Source organism: Mustela nivalis (genome assembly GCF_964662115.1).
Source record: "Mustela nivalis genome assembly, chromosome: 5".
Lineage (NCBI taxonomy): Eukaryota > Metazoa > Chordata > Mammalia > Carnivora > Mustelidae > Mustela > Mustela nivalis.
The window spans coordinates 70,620,371-70,632,815 of NC_139024.1; the positions used below are offsets into that span (position 1 = coordinate 70,620,371).

General features: G+C 36.7%; 1 protein-coding gene across 6 annotated transcripts in view; it reads right to left on the reverse strand.

The window, feature by feature from the left end:
• LAMA2 (laminin subunit alpha 2) overlaps positions 1 to 12,445 on the reverse strand; it is a 641,423-nt gene that overhangs the window by 189,301 nt on the left and 439,677 nt on the right. For all 6 annotated transcript variants that reach the window (XM_082731189.1, XM_082731188.1, XM_082731187.1 and 3 more), the window contains 2 exons: positions 7,768 to 7,892; positions 1,239 to 1,325 (listed from right to left, as the gene is read on the reverse strand). In XM_082731189.1, coding sequence (XP_082587315.1) covers positions 1,239 to 1,325; positions 7,768 to 7,892 — 212 coding nt within the window. The remainder of the gene's footprint in view (positions 1 to 1,238; positions 1,326 to 7,767; positions 7,893 to 12,445) is intronic.

Here is a 12,445-nt window from a genome sequence, read left to right on the forward strand (position 1 = left end):
CAGGGTCCTAGGATCGAGTCCCGCATCAGGCTTTCTGCTCAGCAGGGAGTCTGCTTCCTCCTCTCTCTCTCTGCCTGCCTCTCTGACTACTTGTGATCTCTCTCTGTCAAATATATAAATAAATTCTTTAAAAAAAAAAAAAAAGGAAGAAAAGAAAAGGCAATGCCAAAAAGAAAAAAAAAAAGTTATCCGTAACTAAGCTTTTACACATTTGTGGTTTTAGTTGTTATTTTATTTTCAATGTAAGATTATAAATGCTCGACCATTTAAATAAGTCTACTTAAATTATTTCTTAACATTTGCAGGTGAAAGAATTCTATTCTAAGCAGACTGAGATTGATTAAATGCTCAAAGAGTTAATTACAAAAGTAACAAAGATAAAACATGGGGAGGGGTTTCCTACATTACAGGGACACTCAAAACATGTAAGCAATTTTAGACCTGAGCTGATGAGCTTAGGCAGGTCATAAGGTGATTCAAATGATTTAAGAAGCTCTCAGAAGTGGAACAAATTCATTTGGAAAGTTACAATAAAAATTTAACCAAGACCTTTGGTTTAATTAGCTGAATAAAAGCAATTTTTCAGGAAAATATAATTTGATCATTTATATGTTGGAGATGATGAAAGTAAAGCTGTAACAACATTTGAGAACTGCGAAAATAATTCAAGACATTCATATTTGATAATATATGCCCTGTTCATCTATAAGCTATATGAACCGTCAACTCCTATTGATTAAACATTAATGGATATGAAAAAAATACATTTTCTATAATCACTTTGGCTTAAGACAGTAACTGTCATTTCACTGTACCCTTCCAGTCTTTTCTATATACCTGTATTCATAGATAGTGGGAACAGAGATATTTACATGCTTACATAGATAAATGTAGTATACTACTGAACATTTTTTTTTCATAAATTACTTCAGATAACAGCCTTGGTGTCCAGGGATGCTTTTAGTCATCATCCTTCTGGTATTTACAAGGGCATGAAATGAATATTAGCCTAACCATGAATACCAAAGCACATTTTTATATATATACATACATGTGTATATATATACGGTGGAAATAAATGACTATCTTCGGAGAAAGTTTCTACAGATATAAAAATTAAAAATAAGTGTGGAAAGCATATGAACTACTGGAGAAAATGAAAATAAATTATGAAAATAATGACTACATTTCTACTGTGATCCTTTATTAGATGATCTCTCGGTTTCATGACTGCATACCGTTCACAGTACTGGCCTTCGTATCCCCGGGGGCAAGCGGTGCAACGGTAATCATCAAGGCCTTGCATGACACAAGAAGGGCTAAAACTGAGTTGGAAAGAAAAAAAAAAAACATGGTAAAAAAATCTTTTAACCTATTAATTTTATACATTTAAGTAATTTTGTCCATTATCCAGATGATTGGAACTTATTTGGGGGTAGTTATTTATTCTTATGTATACATTTCTAGTCAAGAGTAGGGTATTACAACAAAATATTACCAATAATAGTTGACAAATAAATATGGTCATTTCTTAATGAATGTGCAATGCGTCACACTATGTAAACATTTTGAAATTTTAATCATTATATGGCAACCATAAAAATATTAAACATCCGGCAAGTGTCCTGTTTTTCATGAATTGTAAGAAAAATAGGAGTAGCATTCACACACATTGTTTCATAGCAGAATAAGTATTACTATTTTTCAATTAAAAAAACTGGTCCTAGAAGCTATATAATTTATTTCTGTAAACTCAGCCCAAATTGCCACTAGCCCTTCAACGCATGAACTGTGAATAAATATTTCACATAAAGTAAGAGTGCTTTTTCTAATTTACATATGGATTTAAAATTAAATTTATTTTAAACACAAAGGAATGTGATTTTGTGTGAGGAATGATGGGAAAGCTCTCTACATGAAAATGAATAAGATTTTCTGACAATTTTATGATCTTTTCTACTAAGTAGGTCTTATATAACTTGCCCTGTTATCACTCTGGCACTGATAGACCACAGCCAGCCAGGCTTTGCCAGGTTTTCTGATCATCTTTCTCTACAAAAGAAACAATTAGCAAGACTTGAAAACTAACCTGTACTAACATGTAATTTTAGGTTGTTACAAACTTCTTTCAAATGTAAGTACAGAATTCCCACTAGATAAAACTGTATGATGCATCAGAAACTTGGAAGGAAGAAAAAGAATATATTTGTTGCAAGATGGTAGCACTGAGACACTGCGAACACTCTTTTTCTTTGTGTTGGTCTGCTAAAGAAGTTGATGTTGAAAAAGATATGTTGTGTATAGACCAGGACCACAACTCCTATCAGTCAGGGGCCGTGATGACCCTATTTTAACTGTCTTCTAGTGCATGGAATCAATAGTACATGAATGAACAATAAACTCTAACCTTTGTGAGGTACGTGAACAAATTGATCTACTACTCACAAACTCATTATCCAACAAATTTATTTTTTGCCTTTGCAAAATAGATCCACAAATATATAATTGACACATTCTGGCAAGCTTTTAGCTCTCTAAGTTAAAGCTTGATGCTGAGAGAATCTGTACACACACATACATACGTGCACATACACACACTCATATATCACATTTTGAACTCACATATATATATGTATATATATATAGGCACTTGGAAACAAGTTTTAGACATTTCAAGTGAAACTCTAGAGAGCCAACCTAATTAAATTATAATCCTTTATAGTAATATATCTGTCTCAATTAGTATGCAAGAATGTTATAATTCTCCTTGAAGAGTAGATATAAACTTTTCTGAATTATGATATTATGGTATATTGAATCCTTTCCTTAAATCACATGTAAGGACTTATGAAGGAGGGTGTAGGAATCACAAGTTACTTTAAGTTAGAGTTGATTGTTTCGGCTCACAACTCCCTCATCTACTCTCCATTCCCATATTATCTGCAGGGCCACTTGGAAATCCTGTGCTTTTCTGTTGGCGGCCATCTTAGACATTTCCTTATGTCTGCTAACTCCAAATTTGCCTCAAGAGAGTTTCTGAGATTTAGAGTCCACTAGTTTGTGTTGTTCCTGTGGATACTATAGAGAAGAAATGGCTTCCTGGAGCCAACCTTCTTCTTGTCTTTATCCCAGTTCACTGGTTGTTCTTTTTCAGTCTCCTTTGCTGAATATACATCATGCCCTTGACCTCTTTATGTGCCCTACACTTCAGTCTTCAGATTTCTCCTAACCTGTCCTGCCCTCTCTCCCCTCAATGATCTCATTCAGGCTTAAAACTTTTGCATCTACCCTAACAGATCTAAAACTGAGTTTCCCCCCTCTAAAACAATCCCACTGACCTTTCCATAATTTTCCCTGTCTCAACCATGATCATTCTGTACTTCCATTTGTTCGGCCGTAAGCCACAGCTGTCTCCTTTCCCTCACATTCCCCGTCCACTCTACCTGAAACTGCTGTTCCTGTTGCCATCGCTAACATCACTGCATATCCCTGTTCCCAGGCACCCCTTGCTATTGGAAGACTGTTAGCAGTTAGGACATTTCATTAGCCACTGGAGAGTCCCTGAAACATATCTTGGTCATGCTTCTCCCAACACCATTCCTTCTGCATCAGCTGCCCTGGATCCATGTTGTCTGCCAAGCATGGGCCAGTCTCCAGGACAGTGTACTCACATGCTTTTTCCTCTGGTGGACTACTCTTTGTCCAGGCAGTCATGTGGCTCTCCCCATTACTCCCTTCGTCTCTGCATAAGCATTTGTTTACAAAGCTCTTCATGAGGCCCCTGGCTAACAGGGCATCCCAGCCATTCTCAGTTCACTGAGGCTGCTTTATTTTCCGTGGAGGCACTTGCACTGCTTGATATTATGCACCTACTATGTTTTGCTCAACTTTATCGGAGTATAACTGGCAAACAAAATTATAACTAAAGTGTGCATGGGATGATTTGATATACATAGATGTACAAATTAATTAATGCATCTATCACCCCTGCATACCTGCCTTTTTTGGGGGGTGAGAACACAGGTTCTATTTGCTTAGCAAGTTTCAATATAATAAATATTATCAACTACCATATTATATATTAGATCTTTAGAACTCATTCATCTTGGGATGTTTGGGTGGCTCAGTGGGTTAAGCCTCTGCCTTTGGCTCAGGTCATGGTCTCAGGTCCTGGGATTGAGCCCCGCATCGGGCTCTCTGCTCAGCAGGGAGCCTGCTTCCCCCCCCTCTTGCTGCCTGCCTCTCTGCCTACTTGTGATCTCTCTTTCTCTCTGTCAAATAAATAAATAAAATCTTAAAAAAAAAAAAACTCATTCATCTTATAACTGGAAATTTGTATCCTTTTACCAGCCTTTCCCAATTTCCCCCACTCCCCACACCCTGGTAACCACCATCCACAGTCAGTTTCTATGAGACCATATTTAAAAAAAAAAATTCCCAATGTAAATGAAACCACACAGTTTCTTGTCTTTGTCTGGCAAAAGATGGCTGGCGTGTTTGGGAAAGAACAGGGTATTCCGACGTGACATCACTGTAGAAGGGAAGAGAGGGCATTGAAGGGGAAAGGCAGTCAGACTGCAGAGGGCTTACAGTTTCTTCTACTTTGTTGAAAAGTATCTAACGTTTCCTTGAGTAGGTGGCAGAAAACCCTGAGCCACACTGCACTGTCATGGTAGTTGACAGTTTGTCATCGTAAGAAATACTGAAAACGAATGTGGGGAAGGGAGTTAGTCATTACTAACCATGACTTACTCCTTACTTTTCATTGGCTACCCAGACCCAAGTCACTGAAGAGGGTATCTCAGCTTCCTCCATAGTCCAAATTTACTTTTGTATCTTGGGAAAAAGGGCCTCTCTTCTTTGCCCTGGCTTGTTTCTTTGCTTTGTATTTTAACTCTTCCCTTCTGAGCACACACAGGTCTTTGCTTTGTTAACAGATGTGCCAAGCTTTAGGTGGTCATATGAGTGGTCATGAAATCACTCTAGTAGGTTTGGAATAAAATTTCTTCTAATAATGTGGGAGAATGAAATTGAATAAAAGTTATAGGATATATACATATTTATAAACATTTATATTATATACACAGAAGTTTTGCATGTACCAACTTAGGATATTAAAAAATGATTTCTTACAATGGTTGCAGTTAAGAAAGTTTGAAAACCATTGAACTAGCCACTTGGATTTGGTATTTTGATTCTTAGAGGGTCCTTTCCATAAAAATGTACTTAAATTATACAAATCACAGAAAACAAAAATGAAAACACACCTTTCTATTAATCCTGCTAACCAATCAAGGTAGCACTCTTTCTTTTTCCTTCTTGAAAACACTGAAAGCTATAAACTGCCATCCTTGTAACATAACATCTGTTTTCCTGGATTGACTGTCAAAACTCTTCTGTGACCCTCACAGGTCATGGCTCCCCTGTGTACTCCGACTTCTCTGAGAGCAGCTACTTTTCTCCCTGGGGGTATCCTTAGCCACGTGGTCTCCATTCCCTCGCCTCCCTGACAGTTCCCATCCTGGCTCATCTTTCTTTTCTCGTTTCTCTAGTGTAAGGAATTCTGTCTTTCCTTCTTTCCACATGATCCCCTTGGGAGACATAACCCCGGGAAATCTTATTCAATTTTAATTCATTTATTAACATATCTCTTCCTTCATCTGCCCTTCCAATTCTATTTCCATTTTCTGCAGCTATTTGCATATTTCCATTTGGACAGATCTTTCATATCAATTTTAACCTATTTGGAACATAAATTGTCTATCCTCTGGAGCAGCTCTTTCCTGGTTTCCCTCTCTCAGTTGATCGCACTACCATTTTTGAGGTCAACCTGGCTAACAACCTTTGGCTTCAATTCCTGCCTGGCCTGAACTCCTCATGTCTAATTAGTTAGCACTCCTGGAGAGCTGCATTCAATAGTGCTCTCACACCTGTCCCCTCTTCTCTCTTCCTGTTACTACCACCTACCTTTATATTCTCATTATCTTTTGCCTAAGTTTGTGCAATAGCTTATATTAATCACACTCTTTGCTTTTTTTCTTTGCCTGTTTTAATTCATTCTACACGGCTCTCTCCTAATAGTCTTCCTAAAGTGTGGCTCTGGCCACATTAACCTTTTTGTTTGTTTGTTCTAACTAAAAACTTGCAGTGTTTCCTCATTACAGAGAAAATTAAATAGCAATTTCTTAGATGGGTATTCAAGGATTTCTAAAACATGGCCTCCATTCTCCTGTTCATTTGGTCTGCTCATTTTCATCTATTTGAACTCCATGCTCCAAACTCTTACTTATTAGTTCTTAAACGTGAAGAACTGCGTTTCTATTTTCTAAGCTTTTGTTCATGTAACTTCCTGCTATCTCCACTAGTAAAAGCCTTTTAATCTGTTTACGATCTATTATAAATGCTACTACTTCATTCAATATGTTCCTGAATTCCAAAATAAAGTGTGGTATTTGTACCTTTGAAGTACCTTTACATTTAGGTTGACTTCTCTTAAGACACATTTTATTGTGAGCCTTTTCAACAGATGTTATGCTTCATTGTTATCAAAGAAATTATCAGTTAATTACTGAATCTTTCTAATCCAATGACTCACATTTTAATAACAATATAATAAATAACATTCTCTTGTTTAAATCTGGTCATCAGAGGGAGTTTAGGGAAAGGAAAATAGAAATAATGTTATTTTTCATACACCTACCACTCGGTGCTTGCATGAACAAAAAGAACATGTATTTTATCCTCGTCTCTATCCCACTTGCCTAAAAATTCATATTTGACAAAAATACCTTTGATTCTCATAAGCAGAAAAAAAAAGAGCTTTCAGAAGAAAGGGAGAATTTACATGAAAATGTTTTCAGAATGTATATAAAGCCAATGATGAAGGGGAAATTAAAAAACTGAGTCAGCAGGGGGGAATCATCGATCTCAATTGCTTTGTGGCTCTCATATACTCAAGAAAAGGAGTCCAGGATTCTAATTCTGAACAAAGTGCCCTATATTCTTTTCAAAAGTAAATTCTTAGAGGAAAAAACTGCCCTACCAGGTAGAGACTGAAGTCTATAAATCACTTATACTTTCAAGTATAGACAGACTTTGCAACAAGGGTTTTCTTCAATAGATAAACCAGTGCAGAATGTGCAGACAGCACTGAAATAAGATATTCTGGTTTTTGTTTCCCCTTATGGCTGTGTTTCCATGGTACCAAGCTCAGACCATCTTAACAGAATGGGACTGTGATTCTGGGAAATATGGGCTTATTTTGGAGTGTAAAAATAAGTCACCCTCCTTTAGCTATTTTTTTCAATTATTTTCTTAATAATTCTTTACATATTGTGAATTAAACACACAAAGCAAGTGGAAGGAGTCACCAAAGTCACATAATATGCACCTAAACAATCCTTCATAGTTGAGTTTGTGTCAGAACCATATGCAAATACAAGATACTTATAAAAGTGTGTAAAATCACAAACATGTGTACATATGTATCACTTATTGCATAAACATAAATTATGCCAATATTAGTATTTACTTTTTAATTAATATTAATTACTTGGGACAGTAGCTATTTCCATTATTTTCTAATGGAAAAACAAACCACAGAGCATTATATACTCACTTTTGTCATGTTTTTAAATTGTTTAAAATAATGTTTATCTTAAACAGAGATTTCATTTATATGAAAAAAAATAGTTAAATCCTAGAAGCCCGTGTGCTACACAGATGGTACTACTGATTGGGAAATTTGGTAATATTTCTTAATCTTACTTGTTGCTGGAAGAAATTAGAGGGCAAGCACATTGCTGACAGTCATTTGGCAATCCCCTGACAATCCCATAATATCCAAGAGCACATCGTTCACAGAAGTCACCAGCAGTGTGATGTTGACAATTCTGTAAAGGAAAAGAGAGAAGTTTGTTTTTATTTACTGAGAGTTAGAATGTAATTTGTCATACAGCTCCTCACCTATAAGTATGTGTTCTCCTGTGAACACACACATATCATTGAAGGAGTTCTTGATATATATATACTTTAGAGAGAGAGGGAGAGGGTGTGTGTGGGGCCACGGGGTGTTGGGAGGGGGCAGAAGGAGAGAGAGAATCTTAAGCATTCTCCATGCCCAGCACAGGCCCTGATTCAGGCCTCGATCTCACAATCCTGAGATCATGACCCTGGGATCATAACCTGAGCTGAAATCAAGAGTCAGACACTTAATCAGCGCCTCTTGGTATACATATTTTTAAAGAAGTTCTTCCCTAAAAGAAAACAATACCAGGATGTCGTAGCTATACTGACAATAAGAATTTCCTTTCTTTCTTTCTTTTTTTTTTTTTTTTCTGTATCAATCTCTGTGTAAATTTTTCTCTTACTGTAATCTGGGGAACCTACTTCACACATTGTTTTAAAGATTTTACTTATTTATTTGAGACAGAATAAGAAAGAGAGAACAGGACCAAGGAGAGGGTGAGAGGGAGAAGCAGACTCCCTGCTGAGCAGGGAGCCTGATGTGGAACTTGATCCTGGGACTCCAGGATTATGACCTGAGCCACAGGCAGTCGCTTAACCAACTGAGGAACCCAGGTGTCCCTACTTCACACATTTCTATAATTTATTACATCATCTGGCCATTTATGTTTCTTCTAGAATGGTGCTAGATAAGTACTAAAAATCCTGGGACCTTTGTGAGTGCCTGTCAATGGACTTTCTGAAACCAAACCAAGCATATATGTTTTAAGAGGCAACAAGAGGCAAAACAAAACAAAATAGAACAAAGGTCACCCCAGCTACTATACTAATGTTACTACTACTAATGTTATCCATCTAATTCTTGCCATATTTTGATAACTTTTTATAAATAGAGTGGACCCAATCTGAAACCAGGCATCCCAGGTCAAAATTTTCTTTTTCATGTTTGCATAGCAAGAGGCACTTGGGCTATGTGCTTTAACATTTCCAAAAGGAAATGAGAATAGTTTCAGAATACTGTGTGGTTTTGTAATTAAAGTTCTCATAAAGCAAAATTATACTTAACACATTGCAATAATTCATGCAATGAGCACTTAGGGAGAGCTATATGTCAGGCACTGAGAGGAATCAAGCAAGAGAAAAAGGTAAAATGACATCCGACTCTATACTAATTTACTTCTACTTTGGGAAAATTATTTAAAAAAATGCCAAATAAGAAACAAGGCAGCAGGAATGCAATATTGACTGTTATGTAGAGGAAATGTGATACTTGACTTGGGGAGTTGAGAAAATGGAGGAAAAAGGAGGACTATGGATTGTGTTTTTGCTTGATTTTTATAACACAGGGTTTGGAGTGGTTTATAAAAATGACTTCTTATAAAGAATCTCAGAAGAAAAGTTGAGAAGCAAAAAAGTCAGTAATAAAATAGCTGTCTATGTTATGGAACGGATCTGAGCAACTCAGCGGGAGCTACAGAGACGCCTGTAGGCTCCATATTGAACTTTGTCCACATCCCCTATGCTGGGCTTTTGGCTTCATTCAAAAGAGAAGCACATATTTACTTTTCATGTGTGTTCTAATGGCCAGACAAAGTTTGGTACTGTATGTGTGGTCATCGTAACACACAGTAACTGATGTCAGTTCCTCCACACTGGAATTAGACATTTTTTTAGGACTTCTCTTGACTCTTTTTTTCAGAGTTTCTGCTCTTGCATAGGGTGAAATCATGACATTACCATGATGAATTTTAGGCCATTGTTTTGGTTTTTACATTTGGGGGCTATATTTGAAAATGCATTACACCGCTTACAGATGTTTTTTATAATAATGTAAAATGAATCCAGTTTCTTATATAATAGGCTATTTACTTCAAATACGCTCAATCTCCACCTCTCAGCAGACGACAGTATCCTATTTTCAGAGAAGAGGAAGCACTCATTCGAGTGTTCCCTCAGATTCCTGTGAAAGACTTGCCATCTGGCTCGCAGTACTTTCCATCCTTTTAACATTTATTTCTGTCCACAGGAAGTGGTGTTTGTCCTTTGTCTGAAGCGATTCTCTTCCTAAACTGGATTCCTTGCCTTTCTGCCTCCCCCTTTTCATCAGCATCTGCATTTTTCCCTTCTTTGCTCATTTTTCCTATTAGCATTTGAGGTTGGCCCAGACTTCTCTAGCTCAAAAATATCTCTGGGGCCTCAGATCTCTGGAAATTTCCATCCTATCTTTGATAAGCATTTTAAAAAGCATTGTTTACATTCCTGATTTCTATTTCCTTATCTCCCTTCAGCACTCCCCACTTTAAAAAAGTCTTCTCATGTTACCCTGACTCCAGGCTCACTGATAAGGTCTTTGTTGATAAATCCAAATTTACTGATAATAGTAAGTCCTTATGATACATGAATTTTCTGCAGCAGCTAATATTTCTGGCTACTCTTTGAATTTTCTCTTCCTATGGTTTCTTTAATGGTATGGTCTGCTGATTTTTCTCCTAACTCTTCGGCTACTGTTTCTTATGCTCCTTCATGGACTCTCTCTTCCCTTTCTGTGTAGTAAGATTGGGTTCTTGATTCTACTTTGGTTCTCACTTCTTTTTTTTTTTCTTTTCTCACCTTTTCTCTACACACTCTACATTGGTGATCTCACCCATTACTATGACTTTTGGTTATCACCTATTTGCCAAAATCTCTAAATTTTATATATTCAGGCCAGATGTCTCTAATGAGTTCTAGACTTACATTTCCAAATGCTTCCTGGATAGATCTTACTTCATAACAAAAGCACCTTGAATTTGAAATATCAAAGATTAAGCTCATCTCTCTTTAAACCTGCTAATACTTCTGTATTGTCCATTTCATCTGGGGTCACTATCACTTGCTCAATTGCCCAAGCCAGCTATCGAAAGGCCTCTCTCATCCCAGAGAGCGTATTTGATCAGTGTGTTCCATGATTCTATTACTCTCTGTTTGATTACTTCCTTGTCCCTACTATTTTTTATCACACTAGTCTCATTTTTACCTGGCTTACTAGAACAGAATTTAGCTAAAGATCCTGCTTCTAATTTTATTTTTTTTAATGCAATGATTTCCCCACACTGCAATCAAAATGATCATCCTACAGAACTTTTCAAACCATGCCTTTCTCTTGCTGGAAAGTCTGCACTAGTTCTCCATTGCCCTCAGGAGAATTATACACTTTCCAACATGGCAAGAAATACCTTTCTCATCTGCTTGCTTACCCCTCCAGCCTTACCTTTAGCCACTGCCACCTTCGTATGCTGTGTGAAAGCCATAGAGGACCATTTGAAATTCTCATATTTCATGCTCTCTCTTTCCTCTGGGACTTCTTAAATGCAAAGCCCTCCACTTACCTGGTTAGCAGCTACTCAAGTCAGCTCTCATTTTAAATGTTGTTTTCTCTTATAAACTTTCCCTGATGTCCCAAGTCTGGGCTAAATGCTCCTTCTAGCTCAACACTAGACTGAATCATGGTAGTTATTTGATGACTATTCTGCATGGCTGAATGTACAATATAGGAAATATAGATCAAACTGGTCAGTCTCCTTAAGATGAAAAAGGCCAAGTCTCAGTCTAATAACTTTATAGAAATATGATTAATAGAACAAGATAATTTATTGTATTCTGAATTAGGATTGGTTGTATAAGTACCATGATCTTCTTTTGTTCGGCCATCCAAAAGAACCAGTATTTTAGCAATAAAATAGCCATTCCATATTTAAGAACAGTATGGCAAGAGATAATGGTTCTGAGATAAATTACCCATAAATTCCAGTCTAAATCATTCAGCAAGGTGTCAAATTGTGAGTTAGCTGGAGTGTTTTAAGAACATATGTTACAGTTAAGTGAATAACTATGTCCCCAAAGAATAGTCAGGATCTTATATAATTATCAGCATTTTGCATTTAAAGATTTTATTTATTTATTTGTCAGAGATAGAGAATGCACAAGCAGGCAGAGGCATAGAGAGAAGCAGGCTCCCTACTGAGCAAGGAGCCCGATGTGGGACTCGATTACAGGACACTGGGATCATGACCTGAGCTGAAGGCAGTGGCTTAACTGGCTGAGCCACCCAGATGTCCCAGCATTTTGCATTTAAAAATAAACACACTGCATAATGAATTATTTTACATAACCTAACATAACATTAATAATTGACTCAAAACACTTAACGACAATGTTGATCATTATCAGAAATACAGAGATACAAAAATATGGTTTGCTGCTCTTACACCTGCAACTCTATATAATTTCTTCATAGATCGAGTAAATATTTTAGCCTTGACAGTCAATCTTACAGAGTTGCTGACATACTAAACTTGGTTAACAAAATCAAATGTTCTGTTTAGGTCCACAAACACAACACATAAATCATGATGCTATTTTTGAAACTTTTTGACAGAGACCTTTCATATGACTTTCCTGACTACTTTGAAGCACAATATTCACCTTGTACAGAAATTAA